The 27,498-nt window shown below is 41.1% G+C and overlaps 2 protein-coding genes across 5 annotated transcripts in view; both read right to left on the reverse strand.

Annotated features, from left to right (window-relative positions):
- The window catches only part of thrap3b (thyroid hormone receptor associated protein 3b), a 68,454-nt gene extending 66,486 nt beyond the window's left edge, over positions 1 to 1,968 (reverse strand). The window contains exon 1 of the mRNA XM_072674271.1: positions 1,956 to 1,968. The gene's annotated coding sequence lies outside the window, so the exon portion shown is untranslated. The remainder of the gene's footprint in view (positions 1 to 1,955) is intronic.
- map7d1b (MAP7 domain containing 1b) overlaps positions 1 to 27,498 on the reverse strand; it is a 73,072-nt gene that overhangs the window by 8,931 nt on the left and 36,643 nt on the right. The window contains exons 3-13 of one of the 4 annotated variants that reach the window (XM_072674273.1): positions 25,778 to 25,846; positions 24,540 to 24,560; positions 19,617 to 19,780; positions 18,011 to 18,119; positions 14,015 to 14,119; positions 10,254 to 10,373; positions 7,599 to 7,735; positions 7,214 to 7,344; positions 5,469 to 5,710; positions 4,072 to 4,348; positions 3,185 to 3,344 (exon numbers count right to left, since the gene is read on the reverse strand). In XM_072674273.1, coding sequence (XP_072530374.1) covers positions 3,185 to 3,344; positions 4,072 to 4,348; positions 5,469 to 5,710; positions 7,214 to 7,344; positions 7,599 to 7,735; positions 10,254 to 10,373; positions 14,015 to 14,119; positions 18,011 to 18,119; positions 19,617 to 19,780; positions 24,540 to 24,560; positions 25,778 to 25,846 — 1,535 coding nt within the window. The remainder of the gene's footprint in view (positions 1 to 3,184; positions 3,345 to 4,071; positions 4,349 to 5,468; positions 5,711 to 7,213; positions 7,345 to 7,598; positions 7,736 to 10,253; positions 10,374 to 14,014; positions 14,120 to 18,010; positions 18,120 to 19,616; positions 19,781 to 24,539; positions 24,561 to 25,777; positions 25,847 to 27,498) is intronic. The other 3 variants (XM_072674274.1, XM_072674275.1, XM_072674276.1) reach the window with 3 other exon arrangements.

Here is a 27,498-nt window from a genome sequence, read left to right on the forward strand (position 1 = left end):
TTCAGTATCAGCTATAAATGATTCAGTATCTACTATGAATTATTCAGTATCAGCTATAAAGAATTCAGTACCTACTATGAATTACTCAGTATCAGCTATAAAGAATTCAGTACCTACTGTGAATTATTCAGTATCAGCTATAAATGATTCAGTATCTATTATGAATTATTCAGTATCAGCTATAAATGATTCAGTATCTACTATGAATTATTCAGTATCAGCTATAAATGATTCAGTATCTACTATGAATTATTCAGTATCAGCTATAAATGATTCAGTATCTACTATGAATTATTCAGTATCAGCTATAAAGAATTCAGTACCTACTATGAATTATTCAGTATCAGCTATAAATGATTCAGTATCTACTATGAATTATTCAGTATCAGCTATAAATGATTCAGTATCTACTAGGAATTATTCAGTATCAGCTATAAAGAATTCAGTACCTACTATGAATTATTCGTATCAGCTATAAAGAATTCAGTACCTACTGTGAATTATTCAGTATCAGCTATAAATGATTCAGTATCTACTATGAATTATTCAGTATCAGCTATAAAGAATTCAGTACCTACTATGAATTATTTGTATCAGCTATAAAGAATTCAGCACCTACTGTGAATTATTAAGTATCAGCTATAAATGATTCAGTATCTACTATGAATTATTTAGTATCAGCTATAAGTGATTCAGTATCTACTATGAATTATTTAGTATCAGCTATAAGTGATTCAGTATATACTATGGATTATTTAGTATCAGCTGTAAAGGATTCAGTATCAGCTATTAATGATTCCCTATCTACTATGAATGATTTAGTATTAGCTATAAATGATTTAGTAACTACTATGAATTATGTAATATGTAGTATATGTAGTATATCTGCTATATGATCCAGGATCTACTATGCATTTTAATGAAGTTTATGCATTATTTAGTATCACATACATTATTCAGTATATACTATGATTTTATCATTGTATTTACTACATTCTTTTCAGTAGTCACTATGAGTTATTCGGTATTTACTGCAAATGACTCAGTTTTCACTATGGTGTTATTCACTATTACGTTTTCAGTACCCACTATGAATTTATTCAGTAACTACCATTATTGATTTATTATTTATGATTTCTGGACTAATTAAATATATGTTTAAATGAACTGGTTGAATATGTGTTTAATTGGACTGGTTGAATATGTGTTTACTGGTTTAATTGGACTGGTTGAATATGTGTTTACTGGTTTAAATGAACTGGTTGAATATGTGTTTACTGGTTTAATTGGACTGGTTGAATATGTGTTTAATTGGACTGGTTGAATATGTGTTTACTGGTTTAATTGGACTGGTTGAATATGTGTTTAATTGGACTGGTTGAATATGTGTTTACTGGTTTAATTGGACTGGTTGAATATGTGTTTAATTGGACTGGTTGAATATGTGTTTACTGGTTTAATTGGACTGGTTGAATATGTGTTTACTGGTTTAAATGGACTGGTTGAATATGTGTTTACTGGTTTAATTGGACTGGTTGAATATTCAGTAACTACCATTATTTATTTATTATTCATGATTTCACACAACCAACCTCTAATTATGTACTAATAAAGGTTATAACGAGTAAATCATAATGAGTAGTGAATGAATCATTTAGAAATTTAAGCTTTACTGAACAAAGAATAAGAAAGTTACCAGTTAAATGGCAGGAGAGTACACCTTTAAAGGGTTAAACATCCAGTGAATTAACCTACAGCAAGGACAAGGTGCAGCAGTACAGAGTGAAGGACACCAGCTGGTCACGGCCTGAGGGCTCAGATGACTGGCTAACGCACAAACCATCCCTCTTCCCTCTCCCTCTTCTCTCCTCTCCTGATACTCTTTCTCTATTCCTTCCTTGTCTCTGCTTCTCACCCCCACACACACGCTGTCATCTGCTCTTCCTCATTCACTGCTCCTCCTCCTCAGCTCCTCTCTCTCCCCCACTCTCCTGAGCTCTGTAGAGCATCCATCACTCTGTGGGAGGTTCATGGTGAAGGCTCTTTGTCCTTTTGACCAGCCTGCGCTGGTTGAATGCACCTTGGTGCTGGATGGGTTGTCTTTTTATACAGTAGCGTCTCTGTTTGTGGTTAAAGATACACAGTAACCCATCCACTAATGCTAACATGGCGACGCTGAAAGAAACCAAGCTTAGCTGAGATGGAATGACCTTTAAACAAGCGCTGCTGAAGGAGGAGGAAGGAAAAGGAATCATCATCCTTCATCACCAGTTCTCCTCAGTGCACATTTTTAACTAAGGCTTACTTAAGATGACGCAGCTCTGCGCTGGAGCTCTGAGGATACAGGAGATCATGGAGAGTGAGCGCGAGAGCAGTGAGAGTTTACTATTATTTTATAGCTCTGTGAATGGGACTGGTTGAATATGTGTTTACTGGTTTAAATGGACTGGTTGAGTATAGGTTTACTGGTTTAAATGGACTGGTTGAGTATAGGTTTACTGGTTTAAATGGACTGGTTATTTATATGTTTACTGGTTTAAATGGACTGGTTGAATATGTGTTTAATGTTTTTTTTGGATTGGCTGAATATGTGTTTACTGGTTTAAATGAATTAGTTGAATATGTGTTTAATGGTTTTATTGGGCTGGCTGAATATGTGTTTACTGGTTTAAATGGACTGGTTGAGTATATGTTTACTGGTTTAAATGGACCAGTTAAATATGTATTAACTGGCTTAAATGGACTGGTTAATTATGTGTTTACTGGTTTAAATGAACTAGTTGAATATGTGTTTAATGGTTTAATTGGACTGGTTAAATATGTATTTACTGGCTTAAATGGACTGGTTAATTATGTGTTTACTGGTTTAAATGAACTGGTTAAATATGTGTTTAATGGTTTAAATGGACTAGTTGACTGTCTTTACTGGTTTAAATGGACTGGTTGAATATGTTTTTACTGGTTAAAATGGACTGGTTGAATATGTGTTTACTGGTTTACATGGACTGGTTAAATATGTGCTTACTGGTTTAAATGGACTGGTTGAATATGCGTTCACTGGTTTAATTGGGACTGGTTGAATATGTGAGTTTACTAGTGCTGCAACATCAGTGAGGATCATGTTATTAATAGGGTTCTGCATGAAGGTGTTAAAGATCAGCCGCAATAGTGATCTTCTGCTCACCTGTTTCTGGAGGCGCAGGTTCTCCTCCTGTTCAGCTTTTGCTTTCTCCTGTGCTTCCTTCTCCTCCTGCAGACGCTGCTGTTCTGCCATGTAGCGTGCCTCCTCTTCCCTACGCCTCCTCTCCTCCTCCTCTCTCCGAGCGTTCTCCTCACGCAGAGCTCTGGCAGGACGCACACAGTCAACATTAACAATGTGATCTGACAGGTTAATTAAAATCTATAAAACAGTGCTGGATGTGGGAGAAATGGGCGGAGCGAAGATTGGTCCAGATTTGGTCAAAGCACCCCCCAAATGGCAAGCCTTGGCTTTTACAGTAGGCACTAAGCATGATGGGTACATCACTTCTGCCGTCCTCTTTTCTTAACCTGATGTGCCAATCCCTCTGGAACAGGGTAAATATGGACTCATCAGACCACATGGCCTTCTTCCATTGCTCCAGAGTCCAATCCTTATGCTCCTTAGCCAATTGAAATTGTTTTTTAAGAGCTTGTTGAGCGCTTACCTCAGAGGAGGGAGGTGCCTGAGGCCTGTTGCAGAGTAAGCCTAGGCAACACTGACAGAATGGCTACTGTGGTAAAAGTCAGAGACATGTTTAAATGATGAATATGAGAGGAATACCTCACACCACACAGTGCAGCGCCCCCTACTGAGTAGCTGCAGACCAGTCAGTGTGCACATCATCAAAAGCTGCTACAATGGGCATGCAAGTGTCTGAGCCCCAAATCTTCAGGTCCCTGTTTTACCATAAGCACTTCTTTAAGTGTTTAGATAATATTCACTGGTAGAGAGAGAGCATTCGGTTGATGTATGTGGTGTGTGTGTTTTGGTGTGTGTGTGTGTGTGTGTGTGTGTGTGTGTGTGTATGTAGGTACGTTGTCAGTACTCACCTGTTTCTCTGCTCTTGCTCCAGCCTCTCCTGCTCCTCTCTCTCTCTCTGCTCGCGGGCCTGACGCCGCTTTTCTGCCAGAGCCCGGCTCGCCTCCTCTGGGTTGTTGGTGCCAGCCATGGGCTTGGCTGCAGGGGGGGTGGGCTCAGCCGAAGGGGTGGGTGTGGTCACTGCAGGGGCAGGCTCAGGGGTCTGAGGGGCAGGTGTGATAGGCTGGGTGGCAGAAGGGGGTGTGGCTTGGGAGGTGGAGACAGTGATGGCAGGAACGCTGGGAGCAGCTAAAGAAGGAATTAAAGGGAAAAGCTCATTTCTACACATTTCTATTTAACCCACGTGTAGATGTTTACATTTTGTAGCTACGAGGCTAATGTAGCTAACAATCCAGGTCTTAATTAAATAGACCCGTCTGTGTGGTTAAGGGTGCATTATCACTTACTGTCAACTGTATCTATAGACACACATTAAAGTATAGGTGAACACAGTCATTTTAGACATCAGGTATTCTGGAGATTGTGTGTGCAATGTATGTTGTTTCTTATCACAAACATACAGTACTGTGCAAAAGTTTTAGTCCCCCCATTAAAAAGAATTTTAAAAATGCACCTTATCCGGGCAGTGAGTGTTTACTTACTTACATTTATTCAAAAAGTCGTGGTTTTACATTTACACTGAAGGCATTAAACAGACAAGGCATCTTATCCAGGGCGACTTACAAAGGTGCTTCACTGTTCATCCAGAAAATACTCTTAGCTAGTTTGTATAGACTAGAATCCAAAAGATCCCTCTAATCTTGGATACTACTAAACACAGAAGTCAGTATAGAGACCACAATACTCGACACTACACTTCACCCAAGTACTCTCGGAAGAGGAGGGTATTTTTTAGTCGGCATTTGAAGACAGCGAGCGACTCTGCCGTTCGGACACCCACCACTTCCACCACTTCGGTGCAGGATAGAAAAAAGCCTGGACGCTTGTCTTCTGTGGATCCTAAGGAATGGCAGGTCAAGCCAAGCCGTAGTTGAAGCTCGAAGGGCTTTTCCATCACTGTGTTCATTAAAACATGTCCAAACTTCTCCTCATGGGAGTCTAGTGTTATTTATAGTCCTCATCCAGCCCCTGGTTTGGTAAATTAGTGCTGAATTGGTAATGGTAAATCAGGTGAGCTGCTGCTGCTGATGGAATTGAACAACCACGCTGTGCTGGCTGATGGGGGCATCCAGGAGAAACCTGGACTCAAGTTTTATTCTTCAGACTAGCTCAGAAGATCTCAACTACTTTCTTCAGAAGGAGAAATTGTTATTTGTGATGTACCTTCACTATGTTATCTGATATAATCTGATATGTGACTATTAGAAGTTGTGAGCCTCTGAGCTGTTACCAGGACATGTGAACTCACCCTTTGCCTCTTTAGGTGGCTCAGGCTGATTGGGTTCTTTCTTAGTTTCCACGGCGACGGTGCTAACGGCAGGAGGCTGCACCCGAGCGGGAGTCTGGGCCCGCTTGGGCCGGGTCTTGGTGCCAGGAGGAGTCCGTCTTGAGGAGGTGTTGGGTTTGGAGGACGCCGCAGGGTTGGGGGACAGGGGGCGACTGCGGGAGGGTGCAGGGGAGGACACTCTGCTCTTGGGTTTAACGTTAGTGCTGAGAAAGAGAGAAGGAGAGGAAAGGGTGAAACTAGCGTTGACCAATGACACAAATGTTCAATGTGCTGTTACATATGTATATGTAACAGCAATATGGGTACTATAATACATCCATATGATCGCATTTGGGTCGCAGTGTGAAAGAAGTAGCTGAATTAGTAGGTGTATGGAATCGTAGAATTGCAGGTGTATGGAAAGGTCCTTCACAACCAGTTCCTCAATTTCTAAAAGAACACTCTGCAGGAAACTGCATACCAGGAACATATGGAACAGAGTGGCACTCAAGAGGCCTTTACTCACTTCTGCCCAAGAATGGCGAGAATTTCCTGCAGACTTGTACACTTCCATACACCTGCAAATTCAGCTACTTCCTTCACACTACGGCCATCGGCACGACCAACCATTAACATCTGCTTTGTGACCCATTTTCCACACATTGAGTAAGACATTCCCTGCTCTGTACTAACTCTTCTCAATCTATACATCCTGTGTCACACCCTGCAGGTTTTTTCACTCCGATCATCTTTGTGCAACACCATCTGCAGGACCCTGAAGTTACTACCACCTTAAACACGCAAAGTGATTCTTTTTTTTGTGTTTGTTTATATATACATTTTTTGTCTCATGGTTTGATCTTAAGTCATACCTTTCCAGTAAACTTGTGACCTCGTAGACAAAACAATAAAAATTCTCCAAAAAATTTTCACTCTCATTATTCTGCCATTTAGCACCTAGAAATAACTTTGGTAATCCTGACTGACTTAAAAACAGAAAGGTTTAGTCCGGTTTAGGATCAGACAGCGAGAAAAAAAAGGTTATGTGTCTTTATTCAGTGTATGTATATTTTAATATATTTTATATACATATGAAATAGAAATATAGAAAGCATATAAATAATGTATAGTAATGTATGTTGCAGTATATTTAATATTTGTAAAAAAGAATGTATTACTTTTATTTTTAACACTCTTTCTTACACTAGAAATTTGTTCTTGTAGAGAATTTTCAATCAGAAATCCTCAGAGTTGGAATTTCAGTGCCTGTTGCTAAAGACAGGGAAAGGCTGATGGAAGCGGCTCCAGCACGGGGAGAAGTCAGACTGACCTCTCTCACTGTGTGGGGAACCTTTTTCTCTGAGGCTCTTAACCCATTTCTGAAGCAGCTCCAGCAGATCTTTTGAGCTGAATTAAAACATAACTTGTGAGCAAGACTCTTTAACCTGGCCTGCAGCCTGGCTAACTCAGAGCTTCTCCATCTCCACACCTCTCTCCACATCTCTCAACTCCTGCCAGCAGTGTCTTACCTTCTATTTTAAATACAGTTTTTACTGGAAGATGAATTTACTGTTGTTTACATTTGGGGACATAGGTATGATGTGAATGATCACTTACTGTTATAATCACCTCGAGAGCAGCACAATGATCTATATTTGTGTAATAAATTGAACAAATTCCAGCTACCACTTTGTTCCAGATATACTGAACCGTTCTGGTGCACTCACCTGGGTTCTGGTTTGGTTCTAGTGATGGACTGTGACTGTCTCTTCTTCTGCACCTTTTCTTTTGATAGAGCGTTCTTCTCTTTCTCATTCTCCCTCTCTTTGTCTTTCTTCTCCTTCTTTTTCTTCTCAGCCTTAAAAAAAAGGTACAGTACAATCACAATCTATGTTTAATTCAGACATCAACACATGTAATCATATTAGGGTTGTCAAAATTAACAGACATTAAACAGACATTTCTGAATGAAGATCAAACGTCTATATAATTAAATATGGCAAAAAAGTATTTTTATGGAGTAACGTTTTCACATAACTGTAGCTTTAACAAAATACTTCAAAATATTTCTTTAGGGTCAATTATAGAGTATGTGCGTGCATTTGTGCTTACTGGCGTGGAGTTGCGTCTGCGCTGGCGCTGTGTGATGTCTGGTGTGCTGGCGCTCCAGCGGTCAGTGCTGTGCTGGTGGGGGTGGTGGTGGGAGCAGGGTGTCAGAGGGGAGGCAGATGCAGATCGGGAACATTGGTCTGAAATGAAATGCACAGTTGCTGAAAGCAGTGGAAATCCTAACCGTGGAAAGGTTTGATCTTGGAACTCCATTTGCCATTTCTGAGCAACTTAAACTTTCTATTATACTGTGTGTTGGTCAATTCACAGAGCGCTGTCAATTAAACCCTTTTTATCTGGACACAGAGAAGCTACCAGCTGTAGTCCATCATGATCACTGACAGGAAGTTAGGAGGTCATGGTCGTGGCAGGTTTAAAGACTTTTTGGAACTTTCAGCATCACTGAATGAATGATCTAAGTTGGTGTCCGGAGATTTTTGACCCTGTATGGATTTCAGAAGCACAGGGGTGCACAGAAATGAAAAGAAACATTTTGGTAGAAATTGGAAAAAAAAATTTACAAAAAAAGCACAATATGACATTAAATAAATTAGCAAAAAAAAAAAAAGAATAATAATAAACTGTGTTAATCATAACAATATTATTATTATATTAGCAATATAAAATTACAGGAGGAAACTGAAGCCAAACTTAAACCGCATGCGTTAATGTGTTAAGATTGACAGCTACTAAAAAAACTAGTAGAATAATATTAATACTGGTTTTAAATCACTTCCCCCAAACTGTAGTTAGCCCCTTAACGCAGCAAGGCTTACTGCCCACTAAGGCGTATTATTATACAGGGACTTCTGTACTGGTGGAGCTATTCTTTGGTAATAGAGGTTTGTAATACCACTTTCTTCCTGCTGGCAGACTATAGGCTGTTAAACTGATGAACTGATGATATTTAGACCGCTTTTAAACCTTCTTCCATATCTGTCCATACATACGACAGATTCATAAACAGAGTCTAAAAAACAAAAACAAAGGAGAAAGTAGATCAGGCTTACTGTATCCTGAACCGTTTACCTGGGCTTGTTTTTGACCTTAATTATACATTTTCAAGGATCTTCACGAGCTCTAATAAGATCCGATTCTGTTTCTAAGATCAGACAGAGGCTGTACAAGTCATTTCCTGTGTTAAACTGGAGGTGGACATTAATAACTCCAGTACAGCCGAACACAAGAACGCAGATGAGTCACATTCTAGTGAGGGAGATGTTGATGTGGACAGAGATTCATTGGGGAGGAGAAAACACTGTCCTCTTCTGGCCTTCAGTGGACCGTGACTTAAATACAGAGTTGTGTGTGCATGTCATTCACCAGGGGAGGAGGAACGACTGCTAGGAGATGAGTGATGTGTGTGATGTACGGATGCACACACACTGCCCTGAAAGAAACAGGGCTTTGAATTTAGAGACTTAAATGTGACAAGTGGTGGTGGATAGACAAAGTATGCTAAATCAACACAGTTCTTGGCATAAAAGAATCAAATTAAAGACTGTGTTGATGTAATATATATATACATAATGTATGTGTGCAATTACTTCTCATATTTTAATTATGTAAATTTATGCAATACATGTTTTTCCCCAGTGTGAAACAACTGGGGCACATTACTTTTCAGTATAAAAAATCCTGCAGAGCAAATCAAATAAATAAAGGGTTCTGTATTGGTGTACAGTACTGTCTAGAACTGTCCAGAACTGTGGTGGTTGGTGTAGCATAGTGGGCAACACCACCACCTTCCCTGTGGTAGACTAGGTTTTGATTCCCTAGCTGGACAAGCCCACCACTCAACACCAATAAGAGTTCTTGGATAAACGTCCTAATTCTACATTTTCCTTCCACGTGTAATTCACTCTGGATAGGAGAGTCAGATAAATGCAGTACATTGTAATGTAAGTCACTTTGGAGCATTTTTATTGGCCCATTCATTAAGACATATAAGACAGCTGCCAAATGCAAGTTATGTAAAAAAATGAAAACTTAAAAAATATATTAAAAATATTAAAAAATTGGAGATACAAGGCTTTTGTGGGCCAGCAACCAAATGTAAATCTGTGCAGGCCAGCATCGCATTGAGAGTGATTAGGGGAGAGGGCGCCATCTACCTGTCCAGAGAGAGAATGGTCAATTGTGCTCTCTCAGGCTCCGGCTGTTGATGGCAAAGTAGCATGATGTGTTTATGTATCTATTTTTCTATTTTCATTTTCCATATGCATTTATAACCTAATACCACTATTTTAAAGTAAACACATTTAAGTGTTTATTTCTTGTTTTATTATTGTTTATTACTACTTACTGCTTTGAATATTTTTTAAACCATTTATAGTTCTACTGCTGTTTACTTCAATTGTTTACTTAATTTTATTGTAAAGCACTTACAGCTGAATTTTATGCATGAAAGGTACTCCATAAATCAAGTTTATTATTATTATTATTATTATTAGTAGTAGTAGTAGTAGTAAATAGTGTGATGTTATGTATTATTATTATTATTATTATTATTGTTGTTGTTATTATCATTATTATTATAATATAGTGTGATGGGATGAGGTTGAATTCCATTGTACTGCTGTGCAATGGCTATAAAGTGTTCTTAATCTTATAGGCAGTGCGTTTGTGTGTGTGTGTTTGTGTGTGTGTGTAACTCACGGGAGTCGCTGTTGTTCAGGAGTGTGGCTGCGCTGCGGCTTCTCGCAAGGAAGGAGAGTGTGGGGGTCATCAGCCTCTCAACGATGCGGCTCTCCCACGGGCTCAGACGTAGACTCCGGGCTGCCAGGAAATCACACAGTTAATGACCACACACACACACACACACACACACTCACATGGTACTCAGGCCTGTACATCACTGAGACTGGGATTAAACCAAAGAATTAATGTCCAAAATGTTCATTATTTATTTGTGTATTCATTTATGAATACAAACACACACTCCACTCTGTAGCCTGTTCACTACACTCTGCACCTCGCCGTCGCCTTTAGAAAAACTGTATCTGTATCTACAACAACTTCACTTTTCAGTGTCAGTGAAACATGATTTCATTCATTTGAGGTCAATTTGGATCTTTTCTGTTGGTCCTTATGTAATTCTCCCAATGTAAAACTGCCTCCATCAATTTGAGCTCTTTGTTTAACCTGTGAACCTTTAAACTGTTAACCACAGTTCTTTGAGACAAGCAGAGAAAGCAGGCCACATCAGTATCTGTGAGAAGAGGAAGTATTTTATTCTGACGCAATTTTATTTTATTTAAGTTAGTCATGTTTTGAAACAAGCTGAATTCAGAAGGGTTGAATTGCAATAAAACAGACTATCTTTTAATAAAACTATGTCATTAATTGTGTAATTACACATGAATCATTATTTAAAGTGAGTTCTGCACTTCAACAGCAAATCAACAGCAAGAACTAATAGGTCTAAATTAACAGTGATGTCATCCACGCTCACTGCTCATCGTTCTCTATGGGAAATGACTTCATCCCTTAAGGAGATGCCAGGATCCCTCATCCCTCATACTGGCTCCAGCCCAGAGTCTGACACTCCGGTTCTGAATTACTCTGAAAAACACACAGCCGGACCTACAGTAACGTTCTCCAATTGATACATGTCCTTTTCTCTCACAGCTTTACCCTGATTGGCTGCACCCAGATGCCCTGTCATGATCACTGACAGTGGATTCAGAGAATGATAGTAAATGAGAGACACACAGATACATTTCCATGTGCTGTTCTTGAGTTCAACACACACACACACACACACACACACACACACACACACACACACAGTAGTGTACAATTGGAGTAGTCTGCTAAGTAATGATTTAGTAGAGTGGTAAAATGGGTTCCTCAAGGTCAGCCGGTCAGAACTGCTACTTCATTTTTATAACTGCAGGATTTCACTACGTTCACATTGGTTGATAACTCTCTGTTGCTAAGCAACTGCTGATTTCCTTCCCACTCCCTCACTGCGGCAAGACGTGCGGCGCACGACTGCCGAACACACTGTACCTGTGCACATCTATACACTACTGCAGTACACTAATGCTGTCCAACACAAACACACACACACACAACCCTGCTCTTACACAGACAGACAGACAGACAGATAGATATGATAGATAGATATGATAGATAGATAGATAGATAGATAGACAGACAGACAGACAGACAGACAGATAGACAGACAGATAGACAGACAGACAGACAGACAGACAGACAGACAGACAGACAGACAGATAGATAGACAGACAGACAGACAGACAGACAGACAGACAGATAGATAGATAGACAGACAGACAGACAGACAGACAGACAGATAGATAGATAGATAGATAGATAGATAGATAGATAGATAGATAGATAGAAGACAGACGTCAACCAGTCACTTTACATCCGTACATCCTGTCTACACCCCTGTGTTGATGTTTGTATCTCTGAGGATGAACAACTATCATTTAGTGTCAGTGTGGATTGATAACACATGTACAATCTCTACTGCTACTGACCACCATTATTCCCCAACCCCATTACCCACCATTTACTGCCCACACTCCAACACTCTGTAGTGTGTTGAGTTTGTATTTATTGTGTGTTTGTTTTGCAGTGTTTTTGTACTGTGTCCTGGAAGAGCTGGGGAATGAAAATGAAGCTGACTTTGCATTGGTTGAAATGGTTAAATGTATTTTATAGATAAACAAATAATCAATACAGTAAACCAATCTCCACCTCATGAGCTCTCATGCTTCCAAAACATCAGCCATATTAATCAGTTACAGTGTTATAGACCCTGAGTGACACAGCACACCCTCCTACATCAACCACATTACCAATTAATCTGTTATCAGTCCATACAGTCACGTTCCAGCAGCCCACATCAGCACCACCACACCAAACATAGCAGAAGAGGAACAGCCCAGACACACAGCATGGTGGACAAGGATGTGACCGATGAAAAAAAAAACTTAACAAAACAACAAAAACCCAACAGAAAGGCCACCACACCAAAAACAAGCCGTTCTCACCATGGACACCCACACCACTGCTGGACCACCACCACCACAGACCATGGATTAGAGATGCGTGGGCTGATCGAAAAATGCATTTGGAAGGGAGCAACTAAAAATACCCACAAGGCAAGACAGGAACGAGAGTGGGTGGGTTTGGGGGGGGGGAGTGAAAATGACCATCATCCAGTCACCAGGCACAGGCAGGCAGGCACGTCACCAGAAACCACAGACTGACCCCAAGAAAAGAAACAGAAAACAACTAGATCATTATTAGGGATGTTCGAATCTGATCTGATCTGATCTCAGCATCAGTGATACTAATAATGACCAATAATTAAGAGGCAAGATCACTGACCATCTCACTGAGGTTGGGAGGCACATTTTCAGAGCGGGGTTTGGTGGGAAGGCGTTTATTGTACCGTACAGTACAGTGAAGCCTCCACCACCATGTGTCTTGTGTCTGAGTTTTATATGAAATGTTGATGATGGTGAAACAGTGGCAAATCTGAACCAATGTTTTCTTTGGGAACTATTTTGCTGCAAAACACACTGCATGTATCCCTCCACCATGAATGGATGTCAAAAACACCCTTTTTGACCCAAAATCTTTCAAATCTGACCCCAAAACCGTGGTAAAGCAGGGTCTCAGATTTTAGGTATGATAACTTTCTGTGAGGGAGCTTTTAGAGACACTGACGCTGGTTCCATTCACCACCACTGTAAACAATTCTGCCTCAGTGAGATTCTCAAGACTGGAGCATTTCATACCATGAACCTACCAAGAATGGCTTTGTTCAGATCGTAGCCATTTAATTACGCTGAAATTTACTGAAATGCAAACGTCAGCGGTATTCCCCTTTAAAGCTCAGTTTACTCTATTATGCCACAGTCGCAGAAGTGATGTACATTATTTGCAACTCATGGCTGTTAGGCATGTTTTCAGAAGTTAATGAAGCAATTAAAAAGTTTATTTCTGGAACTACTTTGAAGTGAGAGGTCAGAACAGCCCAAATATCTGCACTGTCATTGTTTCCACAGTGGTTTAGCCAGCTTTCTTAGTCAAAACTATCCTGTCATCTGAAGTGTGTGGCTACTACACACAAAGCACTGATTATTATAAGTATTTTCAATGCTGCTGATACTATAAACACTATATTTCAAATTAATTAATTATTAATGTACTTTAATGTACTTGCAGTCTGTGCCGTAAAGCTCATATGAGACTCGTCATCATCCGCTACTCAGTATTACAGCAATTGGATTGGTATAAAGGCCCAAAACCTCAATCAGAACATCCCTAATAATACTACTAACAAAAACAGAAAAGAAAAAGGTGGGGTTGGAGGGTCTGGAGGAGTGGATGGAGGGGTCGGGGGGGGGACACTGATGCCGCTCGGCCGGCCTTACTTCGATTGGGCGAGTTCCAGAGTGTCGCTGACGACTTGGACAGCCTGTTGTTAATGACAGGCTCCGTCTGCCGAGGCAGGTTTACCGTGGAGGCCGAGCATCTGCCTGCACCGGAGAGAACGCAACAAACACACACACACAGTGTTCACAAAGGAACCACACAAAGGAACCACAGCTGGATCTTCAGTATCAGAGGAAGGGAGGGACTTGGGGGGGGGGGGTTCTGGTGTCAGCATTAAAACCAACAGGAGAAGTCTTCATGGAAACATTGCTGTTCAGTAAGTCAGCGGCTTCTTAGGTCAGAAATACAGAGTACATATAGTGTGAAGACGTGTGTAGAAGACCAGTTTGGGGCTTTTACACTGTAAAAAATGTAAAGTCAGGCCAACTTTGGTCACACGTTCCCCTAATTAACATTTTTTGCTTCTGTATCTTAATTTGGTCAACAATACATGCTGGGTTCAGTCTCAGAGGCATTACTACTATCTCTTTACTGTTTATTCCCATCTGCAGATTAGAGCGCCCCCTATTACATGACGTCCCGAGACCGGGAGGCTTTTGACATCAGAGCTCTGAGGCCTTACTGGGATTTGATCTGATGATCTCCTCACACTTGATGAGCTGAGCTGCAGTTAGACCGTAGGGTCGGTCAAGAGCTATGAAATAACGCTACATAAAATGTTTACCTTCCTTTTTTTCTTGAACACAGAAATGTACACTGTTTCACAGCTTCATATTTCATCTGTTTCAATCATTTTTTTGAGGCTCAAATCAGGATTTATTGTTGATAAAACTGAGATGCAGAAATAAAATAACTAAAGTATCTAAACATACTGAAATATTTTACCCGTGTAGTCATGTTCTGCTGAACTGTGGTGAACTGTGACTACCAGAAGCCTTTGAGGTATTCAGCTTGGGTCATAAATGTCAAAACTTGGTCACCTCCTACTACGCCTCCCCCCTGTTTTAGATGTATGTTAACGCTAGGCTAACAGCAGTGTACTTGAAGATTTTAAGGCAGTTCTGGATTAATCAGACACTTGAAACTTGCTCACATTCAGAGCCACTGACTTCACTCTAGAACCTCCAGAAGGCCTAGTGTTGTTTATTTCTCACAAAATAGGTCCCTCCTACTGGAAATTAGAACATGATTGGTTGGTCGATTGTCAGTTCGTAATTGTGCTGGTGGTTAATCTAAAGTAATAAAGTAAAATCCTTGGGTTTTGCTCGTAAAGTCCCAACCAATGGGAAAGATCAGTTATCTTGAACTACCCAGATTCCACTAGTTAAATAATCCGGACTGAACCATTTTTGTTTAGTGTTTAAAAAATCAAAGCAATTTAATGCAGATGTTAAATACAAATGTGACTCATTACATCACATACGAGGAACTAAAATGGCAGGTTCCCTAATGTAGTTAGTTATAACCATGCAATATTAATCATAATATAAATTTTATAACAGTTTAAAGAGTTCAAATGCCACCACCAAAAAGTCACCAATGTAGCTTCTGATATTATCAGCCAGTCGATAAATCAGTCAGGTTGTTCACCCAAAAAGACTATGCCTAGCCTCTCACTGCCAAGCTGGCAGTTCTGGAAACTCCATCACTAATCTGAAAGGAAGAACACTGTCTCTCTGTGAATCACACAGCTCATAACAAACCCTCCCCGTCGGCAGAAACGCCTTAACCATTGACACACTGCAGTTTTACCACCAATCAGCTACAGCAGCACTGGAAACACAGCACCAGCACACACTCTCCTCCATCTTCTCATACACACAAACAAACACACAAGCCCTAATGAAAGAGAGGCCCAGCACTCATCTATAACAGTCCACTGCAGTGACCACCAGCGGTTTTACTGAACTGACACTTCTCTGACCTGTAAACCACACCTCAGAAAGAGACTGAGAAACAGACTGAGTGGGGTAAATACATTTAATCAAAATCAGCCTTTAGTCAGAACCTGACGAACATGTGCCTTTTATTTCCAACCAAAATCTAATGTCTAATGTCGGAGCTGGATGTCAACTCAATATTGTTTTTTGGTGGATATGTGAGTTTCATTTCCATCAAAGTTCAACATCTGTCCAATGTTGAAGCTTGATGTCAACCCAATATTGGATTTTGGTGGATATGTGACTTAAATCCAATCAAAATTCAACATATGTCTAATGTTGAAGCTGGATGTCAGCCCAATATTGGATTTGGACAGACATGTGCCTTTTATTTGCATAAAAATTCAACATCTGTCTAATGTTGAAGCTGGATGTCAGCCCAATATTGGATTTGGACAGATATGTGCCTTTTATTTGCATAAAAATTCAACATCTGTCTAATGTTGAAGCTGGATGTCAACCCAATGTTGGTTTTTGGTGCACATGTGACTTTTATTTTCACATGAAATTCAACATCTGTTTAATGTTGGATCTGGATGTCAGCCCAACTTTGGCTTTTAAAAGACATGTGCCTTTTATTTCCAACAAAAATTCAACATCAGTATTCTACAGCTGGTACTTCAGTAGGTTTTATGATGTGATACTGAGTAACCAAAATCCAAACGTCATATGCCAATGTCATGCTGATGTAAAAATACCAATATTTAGTTGTGAGGTTTGGAGATCAAAACCCAAAGTCTGCTAAACTTCATAATGTTAATGTTCATATGAAATCCAAATGGTGTTAGAAGTTGATATGTTTGATTTAAGTCACAGTATTAGGTGACCAGAATTGATTATTTATACGTTTTAGTTTGAAATCAACCCGACTTTCATTTTCAACTAAAATTCAACATCCATCCGACGTCTTTCTGACGTGAAATTGACATGAAATTGACTGCCAAATGGGTTATTCCAACAAGCCTCACTTTCTGAGGTAAAATGACATAAAAACTAAGCAAAATACTTTAATATCTAAAAGAGGGCATCATTATTGCTGCTGGAAACACTTTATTAAAGGCCATCGGTCATAAGGATACATAAGGCTACATTTATTCATAGAAAAGTCTGACCAACATGCTCTGGAGCAGCCACAAGCAAAATCCTTAAATGAAATGTTGATGATGGCAAAAAAGTGGCAAATCTGAACCAATGTTTTCTTTGTGAACTATTTAGCTGCAAGACACACTGCATGTATCCCTCCACCATGAATGGATGTCTTAAAAACATCCTTTGTGAGCAAATCTGACCCAAAACCGTGGTGAAGATTTTAGGCAGAGGTTTCATAACCATTGGTATGATGACTTTCTGTGAGGGAGCTTTTAGAGACATTGACGCTGGTTCCATTCACCACCACTGTAAACAAAACCATGCCCATTGCCGAGTGTGAGCAAGAGGGATATGAAGCCCCTCAACATTGGCCTGTGGAGCAGTGGGATTGTGTTCTCTGGAGTGATGGGTCTTGATCTGAATCATCCACCATCAGAACCTGACCTGACTGATGCTCTCATGAGGCTGAAATCCTGCCCACAGCAATGTTCCAACATTTAGTGTAAAATCTTCCCAGAACAGCAGAGACTATTACTGCAACACAGAGGGACAAACTGCCCATTAAGACCCTTGATCTCAGAAGAAACGCTGGAGGAGCAGGTGTCCACAAACATTTGGGCACAAAGTAAAGACCAGTGGCTTCAAAGAATGCACTTCCAAAATAAAGCAATCTGCTCAGGGACGAGGCACTCCACTCAGTTGGCTCAGGCAATGTCGTTCACACAGTGCAGGCGTGAACATTGCATAGTGAGAACTATGGTCCATGGGTTGGTATAGCACAACACCACCGCTAGCACAATAACAGTCCTTCAGTAACACAGTGACTGAACCACTGCATGAAAATCAACAACAAAAAGACAACATACAAGATGGCTAATGACTTTCTAATGTATACAGCAGATGATGAATACAGAGGTCATACATCACCACCCTCGTTGTCCTCCTTCTGTTATAATTAGCCACACTGTCACGGTTATACAGTTACACACACACACACACACTCACTCTCTCTGCGAGACGTCTGGTTCAATCCGCCGGCCCACGACCATCTCTGCTGTCTGATCTCGGCCCAGGTCTTTTTGGTTGATCTTTTCATGGCAGACTCGTATCTCTCCTGAGAAGAACACACACACACACACACACACACACACACACACACTCTGTTTAGTGAGCTTCAAAAGAAATCTGTGTGTTTCATGTTAGTGGGGTGGAAGAAGTCCAGGGAAACTGTACTTAAAAGAGAGAATGAGTACTAAAAGTATGAAGCCAAAACTAAAAGTCAAAAAGTTCAATTTACCTTTAAATGAACTCAAGTGTATAAAAGTAAAACGTAAACAGTTTAATACAGAAAATTAAGAGTCAACATTAAAAGTAATATTTAAGTGACATAACTGATCACTGATCCCAGATACAGTCAATCAAGACATGTGAGACAATCGAGACATGCAAGACATGCTTGCTATCTGACCTGTGCCTTTTAAGTGGGAAATGGGAAATGCTAGGCTGATGCTGCTAACATACCCTGGACTTAGGCTGTCACCAATCTTATCTCTATAGCACACATGCTCAAAACTGTTTGTCTTTCAAAAACATGTCTCTCAAAACACATCCTAGTCTTTATTAGTTTGGTAAATGGATGTGGTTTAGAACACGTGTGACTTGGTGTACTTTATAAACACAATAATAAACCTCTCTAGAGAGCTGCAGAGAACTGTGGAGTAAACATTTAGAGATTGTTTAAATGTCTTATAAATGTATTTTGAAGCAGATGAATAAAGAGTTTGGTTGTTTATTTAATGAAGCAGGATTGGTGACAGTCTAACTCCACTGTTTATTAGCAACGTTAGCCTAGTATCTCCTATTCTAACCTATAGAAGCACACATTCGATTTTTTTAGCAAATTGTTTAACCCTGATTACTTTATTTAACCCTGACGATCAGCTGAAATTCATTTTCAATAAATGCTGTATGTGATTGGGTGATAAATCACATACTGGTTCTATCATAAAGACAAATTAGCACTGTTATAGACAGGTTCATCATACAGCAATATGTTAATTAATTTGGAAAATTAATTTGGAAAATTAATTTGGAAAAGTAATTGCGCTGGAATGACTGACGAGTCAAACCAGTGGTCACCAGCCCTGCTCTTGGACATCTACCTTTATATAGACTTCGGATCCAACTAAATTGATGAGCTACTGATCTCATGGGCTATTGATAAGAGGGTTATGGGTTCGATACCCGGGCTCTGCAAGCTGCCACTGTTGGGCCCTTGAGCAAAGCCTATCACCCTCTCTGCTCCCCGGGCGTTGGAGTTGGCTGCCCACCGCTCTGGGTGTGTATGCTCACTGCCCCTAGTTCACTAGTGTGTGTGTGTGTGTGTGTGTGTGTGTGTTCACTACCACAGACAGGTCAAATGCGGAGGACACATTTTACTGTACATAGCACAGTGACAGATACATGCACCTTTGATGTCAATGTAAAGGTGGAGCACCTCAGGAAGGGGGGCTGGAGACCACTGAGCTAGACTGTCACATTTTACAGTCCTGTTAAAATGTAAAATTAGATGTCGTTTGGATGTTTATAGTACATAACCCATCCTCCTGACCTTGTTCTTCTCCAGTTTCTGTCTCTGCTTCTCCTCAAGGAGTGCCCTGCGTTTCTCCGCTCTCAGCCGCTGCTCCTCCAGCTTCCTCCTGCGCTCCTCCAGCTGACTCTCCCGCAGGCGCCGGGCCTTCTCCTCCTTCTCCAGCCACTGAGCCTTCTTCGCCGCTGAGAGGAATAGGAGCTTCAGTTAAAGCGTGTCGTGAAACAGTGTAGATTTCACGTGGGAGGCACGCAGGACCCCACTGAACCCAGTTACAGGTATATTTACTTCTTCCAGTAAAGCACTGGAAAGGGAAAAATTATCTCAGCCTGTTTGATTTATCAGATCTCAGACAGAATGATTTATCCTGATTTCAGCTAAATCACAGATTTAAAAATAAGCTCATTGACCAAACAATGGTGATTGTTTACTGAGTCCTGTGAGCCTGCTGTGGGTGTTCTGACCAATCAGAGCTCCAGATGAGCTTCTGTAAGCGTTTTGATGGGTCAAGGAGTTACATGAACACCCTGACTCATTAAAACACTCACCAAAGCTCACCTGAAGCTGTGATTGGTCAAGATGCTCACAGCAGTCCTCAGTGCATACAGACAGCTGAGAAATAAATGCACATATTTATTAACAAATTGATTATTATCTTTGTTTAATTCCCAATTCATAATCGAATCCAGTGTATTTCTAGAAGGTACAGGACCTATACAGGACCCCCTGTGTCTGCTACCTGCTAATTCTGATGAACCCATAACCCCAATACCTCACTTCACTTTACTGTTGTCCTCCACTTGCATTGTTGCATGCATTGCTAGTCATTAACCCAAGGTCAATTGGTGAGGATAACTTAGAACTTGGAAGTTACCATTTTGGAGATATTAGGTTTTTGCAAGCCTTTAGTGTAGATATAATTTATTAAATAAATAAATAAATAAAAAGTTGAATGAGATGAATGAAAGGTGGGGGACATAACTGAAATGTTCATATTTTATCACCCAGAATGAATGAATTATGAAAACATGAGTTTTTAAATGGTTTCACACAACAGAACAATTTATTTCTAATTTTAGCCCATTTTCTACCCAATGTGGAATGCCAATTACCCAATACCTGTGCATGTAAATGCCCCTAACACTAAGAGGGTGAAGATTAGTACAGTCTTCTCCACTTTTTTGGAACTGCCGCAGATGCAGTATGGCTAGGCAGCCAGCATGCTCAGAGAAAAGCGCAGCTCTCCAGCACCAGTACAACAGGTAACAGATGCCTGTACTGACCAACATCACACTAGGAGTAATGTGGGGAGGAAGTTCCATCAACCCACCCCTGAAAGAGCAAGGCCAGTTGTGCTCTCTCTGGCTCCGGCTGCTGATGGTTTGAAGATGATTCGAGATTTGAACCAGCGATGTCCTCGGATCATAGCAAGGCAGCGCCTTAGCCACTGGGCCACTCTCACAATAATGCAAAATAAATACATGTAATAGCTTTTGAATGGTTTTCTAGGTTATAGAAGTTATTATTATTCCTTTATCATGTTTAAAATGTCTTGTATCATCACTTAAGACTTCTATTTGTAAATGTAACATCACTGAGGTTCCCCCTCACTGCAATCACCCCTAAATCGACCCTCACATAATCCTAAACACCGCAGGAAACACACTGACTGACTGAGCGCCACGTCTACGCTTTCACTCTCTTTATCGCTCTCTCTTCACGGATCGTAATCGGAACTAATAATTGGGTTGATTCTGACTGGAGCTGTTAGCACAGCCCCCCGCGGGACCACTGCTGCTGATGAGAAGGCAACAAACGACAGCAACTCCATTACTGTCCCACAGCAGCCATTCGCGTGACTCCAGCAGGAACGCAACAGGCGCGACGTTTAGCTTCCGAACAAAATAACGATTAAAACACAATCAGCAGCACTTTACTTAAAACTCCCAGCATGCTGTGCAGCAGCGGGGCGCATTCTGCTTCAAGTCCTTCCCTGCGGAAAATGTTTAACGTCCCGCACAGGAATTTCCTGTTTTCCACAGCCAGAACTGTGACAACACACACACACACACACACATACACACACACACACACACACACAAATACACTCAGCAGTGAATTTTAAGATGGGGTCCAGATGGGACAGTGGGGGAGTGAGGAATGTGAATTCAGCGGAACTGCTTTCATTCACACAGTTACTCCAAACACACACACACACACACACACACACACACACACACACAAACACACAGGAGGGTGTGTATGCAGCACAGATTGCTTTCGTTATTGTTGCTTTTATTGTTTCTTAATGATCTTCAAACATCTCATCTAATATGGTCATATAAACCTGTGTGAAATACACACAGCTGCAGCTGTGAGAACAGTGTAAATCTGTGCATCTCCGCAGTGAATGTGTTTACTTAATAACGGCCCCTTTGGCGAGCATCGCCGCTTGTGAACTCTTTCTGCAGCAGCTAAGAGTCTTTCAGTTCTTGATTGGAGGATTTTTTCACTCATTCTTCCTGCAGAAAAGTTCTAGTTAATTGAGCTCGTCTTGCTGCACTGCTCTTTTGAGGCCTGTCCACATATTTACAATGATGTTTAGGCTGGGGGAACTGTGAGGACCATGACAAAACCTCGGGCCTACACTTGTCGAGTTAGCCCATTCCGGGTTTTATGGGTGTGTTTATGATCATTATGGATGCAGTAGAAGCCATCCTCTATCCTCTCCTTCTGGTGTAAGGGCCCGTTCCTTTAAAGGATAATAAACCACTGCTCACCCCGCCTTCAACCTCCACCCCATTCATTAGTTTCTTTCTGTCTTTAGGTTTCCAGCAACTCAAAAAAACAGCACAATATACATTTGCGATGCAGTTAGTTTGGTCTTTAAATATCTTATCTAATATGACTGCACCATATTCATAACTCCTCTCAGCTCAACAAATTTGTAGAATATACCTTAGTCTTCTCATTTGTCCCTGTTTGCACTAGCTAGCTCACATTTACTCCACCTTGAGTTCACATCTCTACGTATCTCGCACAGCTATATCTGCTGTGCCTGTCTTTCTGTCTTTGGGTTTCCAGCTACTCAAACCAGGACAATATACATTCACGATGCAGTTAGTTTCACTTTGTTCTGCCTGCAGTCTAATATTTGTGGCTTCTAAAAGGTTGTAGGTGGAGCTACTCGGAGTATAATTCTGATCAGACAGCTTGTAGCATAGGAAACCAAGCCAAATCTGAACAGCGTGCTGAATGGCCTGTTTTCTGACTTAGCCAGCCTGCAAAAACCTAACTGGTTTGTCTTATTTTGTGGTTTGAGGGTTGAAAAACAACTCCAGTACTTTTTATATAGAAGGGTTTATAAAGTCCCTATTAAAGAAATTACTAGGTATAAATGTAAAATATGCAATCATAGTGGCTGCCATGACAAATATTTGTCTCTATTATTATTGTTCTCTATTATTTATAAAAAATGAATGCTTTCATATCTTTAAACAGAATGCAATATTAGACAAACAGAACCACGGCAAACACAAAACATATTTCTGTTAATTATTTAACTTATTTATAGAGCTAAGCTATCTAGATGAAATCAGGAACAGCCTACTGCTGTGCTTCTCCACATATTCATCAATTTCTCCTGAATAAATTAAAAAAAACTGAGTTCTCTTTGTGAAGTCTTTCACAAAGACAATACAAACAATCCTTATTTTAGATTCTGCCCTTTTCTTCTGCTCCTGACGTCGCATTGCTGTTGTAGAACATTATCCTGATGCATGGGGATGAGCACAAAACACTCTAATCCTTTTAGCTTTACACGAGTTCGCTTACATAACAGCGCCATTCTGAGCTGAAAAAAACACAATCTCGTTCTCGGTGTGCTTCTGAAGGAGCATTAAAATGTTGCCTTTCATCTGCACAGCAGAGTCGGCTTTGTTGCCCTGTAAACGCCACATTTTTCAAGCTGGATGGTTTTTTTTGGTCTCCAAACAAAGACAGATAAAGGACTGGACTGAATTCGACTGCTCTGGGACTTATCTCGGAGCTAACAGCTGGACAGAGGCTGAGCTTTAGTGCGATAGCTTCTGCACGGCTGCTGAAAGGGCACAGATAGCCAAGCGAGCTAATCATGCTAATGGCCGACGTAATTCCATCTAATCCGATGGCTGTAATGATGGCACATTGCCTCTGGGTTCCACTGAGTGGTTAAAACTGGATCCTTATCATTGATTGATTCTTGATGGATGATCCGCAAAGCAGAAGGTGACTGGTCTGAACTGTGGTCTGCAGCGTTAATATATGATAATGTGTTCATATATTCTCTGCCAAAAAACTCGTACCACTGTTTTTCACTTCTTGACATGTTGTGAATCTGGCAGTTGTTTACACTGTGTCAGAAGGAACATGAAATGCTCCAAAATGACTTTGTTTTTACATTGACTTCCACTGAAACATTTACTCCACCTTGAGTTCACATCCTTGGACATATGAGCTTTCTGTGCAACAGCTACGAAATGTTAGCAGTTACAGTGATGCTGAAGTCGTATCGAATGTTCCTATTTCTGAGCGTCTCCTGAAGACATCAATTCACATATGGATTGCTGTCACAGCACTTAAGTGCTTCAGGCTTAGATGGAATTAGTAGAAATAGTGAGTTACTATTAGACACAGGCCTGATGTGGACAGAAGAACCTAAAATTAAACCAATCAAATCAAAACAATTATTCCTTATCAAATATTCCTTTCTGTAGCGCATAAAAGCTTTAGATCCAATCACTGGAATGACATGGGTTTTTCTTACAGTACATGACATCAGCATAATTATCCCAAAGGAACACCACAACGATGGTAATGATTGGCAAACATAATCAGTGAAAAAAATCAACATGAGGACCAATCAATGAGGCAGTCACCCAACCCGAATGACATCACACATCTTACCTTGCTCCTGGGTTCGCTGTTCTGAAGCATTAAAAGCAACAGAGAAGAGCAGCTGTCAATAACAGACTCATTCAATCAAACCTTCATTTGTAGCTGCTGCTGGGTAAGCTTTACAGAACACTGCTAAAAATCCCAGCTCACCAAACTTCCCCTGTACTAACAGGGCGAGGTCCTTCACACCTTCACACAATGAATAAAACTACATAAGTACATTAGAGCAGTTTATAGGCTCATGTTTGGGTATTGCTGGGTGTTGCTATGGCATCCCAGATGGTCACTATTACATGGTTGCAATGGTAGATCAGGTATGGGTTGTATGGGTATTGTGGGTGGCTGCTTGAGTGTTGCAAAGTGGCTGCAGTGGTATCCCAAGTGGATACTTAGGCATTGCTTAGGTGCTAGCAATTGTGCCCCAAGTGATACTAGTGTAATCCCAGGTGGTCACTATGGCATCCCAGGTGGTCACTATGGTTTTATTATGTGGTCGCAATGGTAGATCAGTTGTAGTTGTATGGGTATTGTGTATGGTGGCTGCTTGAGTGTTTCAGTGGTATCCCAAGTGGCTAAGGTGGTAGCTATGGTGTCCCAGGTGGTTGCTAAAGTGTTGCTAAATGGTTGTAGTGGTGGTCCCAGTGGTTTCTAGCGTGTTGCACTTGTAGCCCAGGTGGTTGATAATGTGTTGCAGGTGACTGCTTGAGTGGTTGCCCCAGTGGTTTCTAGGAGTGTTGCAGGATGATTGCTATAGCATCCCAGTGTGGTTGCTAGGGTGTTACAAGGTGGTTGCAATAGTAGCCCAGGTGATTGCTTGGGTATTGCAGGTAGTTGCTTGAGTTTGCTTCATGGTTACAGTGGTAGGAGGAGTGGTGCTACGTGCTTGCTGTGGGTGGTTGCAAAGGTGTTGATTAATGGTTACGGAGATGTCCTGTGTTATTAATAAGGTGTAGTTGGGGCATTGCTAGGTGCTTGGATGCTGCTAGGTGGCTGCAACGGTATCGCAACTGGTTGCTTGGAGATTACTAGTCACTAGGGTTGTTTGGATCAAGGCCATTAAACACAGAACAGGCACGTTTGGTTGAACCCTGCATTCGATGGTGGAACTGCATGTCGGTGCCAGTGATGGTTTAAGAGGTGTACTTTAGAGAGGGAAGCATAATGAACACTGAGGGGTCTGGTGGTCAAGGGGGTCTTTGACTGGGTTTGGGCCAGGTCAGGTAAGTGTGTGTGTGTATGCATCTTACCCAGGTATTTGGCTCTTTCCTCTCTCCGCTGCTTAGCCAGCTTCTGTCTCTGCTCGGAGTTCACCCCATCTGCAAACACACCACAGAGACGCCATTTTACACCTCACACCACTGTACACACACACACACACACCACTGTACACACACACACAAAACACTGTACACACAGCAGTGAACATTCATACAATTAGACTCTCTTTCTCTGTCTCCTGATCTCTCTCCATTTCTCGTCTCTCTCCGCTTCTCTCTCTTCTTCTCTCACACTTTCTCCCTCACTGCACCCTCTTCTTATCTGTTACCCCCCTCACACTCTCTCTCTCTCTTTTTCTGTTCTTACTGTCTTACTCTCTCTCTCTCTCTGTACTTTCGTTGTCTTAATCTCTCTCTCCCTCACTGCACCCCCTTCCTATCTTTTCTATACCTCTCCCATTCTCTATCTCTCCTTCTCTCTGTTCTTTCGCTCTCTCTCTCTCTCTTTCTCTTCCCGTTCTCTGTCTCTCAATCTTTCTCCATTTATCTTATCTCTCTCCCCTTCCCTCTACCATTCACACACTTTCTTCCTGTGTTCTTTCTCCCTCTCTGCACCATCATCTTACTCTCTCTCCCTTCGTTTTTGTTCTCTCTCTCTCTCTGTCCTTGCTCTCTCTCCCTGTTCTTTCTCTTTCTCTGTTCCTTCTCTTTCTTTCTCTCTCTCTATTCCTTCTCTGTCTCTCTCTCTGTTCCTTCTCTCTCTCTCTCTCTCTCTCTCTCTCTCTCTCTCTCACTCCCTTCTCTCTCTCTCTCTCTCGCTCTCTCTCTCTCTCTCTCTCCCCCGTCTCTCTCTCCCTCTCTCTGTCTGTCTCTGTTCCTTCTCTCTCTCTCTCTCTGTCTCTCTCTCTCTCTCTGTCTCTCTCTCTCTCTCCCTCTCTGTCTCTGTTCCTTCTCTCTCTCTCTCTCTCTCTCTCTCTCCCCCGTCTCTCTCTCCCTCTCTGTCTGTCTCTGTTCCTTCTCTCTCTCTCTCTCTGTCTCTCTCTCTCTCTCTCTCTCTCTCTCTGTCTCTCTCTCTCTCTCTCTCTCTGTCTCTCTCTCTCTCTCTATCTCTCTCTCTGTCTCACTCTCTCTCTCTCTGTCTCACTCTCTCTCTTGCTCTCTCTCTCTCTGTAAATGAAGTGTCTCAGGAGACAGGAGAAACACTCCTGTTCTCCTTCTGTACTCGGGTGGTTATTGATTGGTTGTAGATCAATAACGATGAACGATTGTAGGAAAGATGGAGTGGTTCTTGATGAGCGTTCACTTCAGCTCTCGGTCAGTTGGAGGTTTTTCTAATCAGTGAAAGTGTGTTTCAGTAAGACAGAGATCTTTCCAATATCACACAGGGGATCTGAACTGCTGACACACACCAACACATGCCTTCTGACAGAGGAGCAAAACACACCGACACGTTATGATGGATCAGTGTGATGCTGGAGACTAACTGGGGTACAGTGTTTCCACATGCTGGCAGTGTTTATTTCTACACTGTTTGAATGTGAAGGTATTTCATCAGTAAATGTTGCTCTATCCACATAATAATACTTAGTTTTTACCAAAATAACACATATCATCACTGTCAAGCAAAAGTCTAATTTCTCCAAAACAGAAACTTGGTAAATTCATTAATTTTTTTAACATTTTTTTTAAAGTACTTGGTGTTTCAGTGTGTGTGTGTTTGTGTGCTCTTACATGCACACAGTGAATCTAAC

The sequence above is a fragment of the Salminus brasiliensis genome, chromosome 2 (genome assembly GCF_030463535.1).
Source record: "Salminus brasiliensis chromosome 2, fSalBra1.hap2, whole genome shotgun sequence".
NCBI lineage: Eukaryota > Metazoa > Chordata > Actinopteri > Characiformes > Bryconidae > Salminus > Salminus brasiliensis.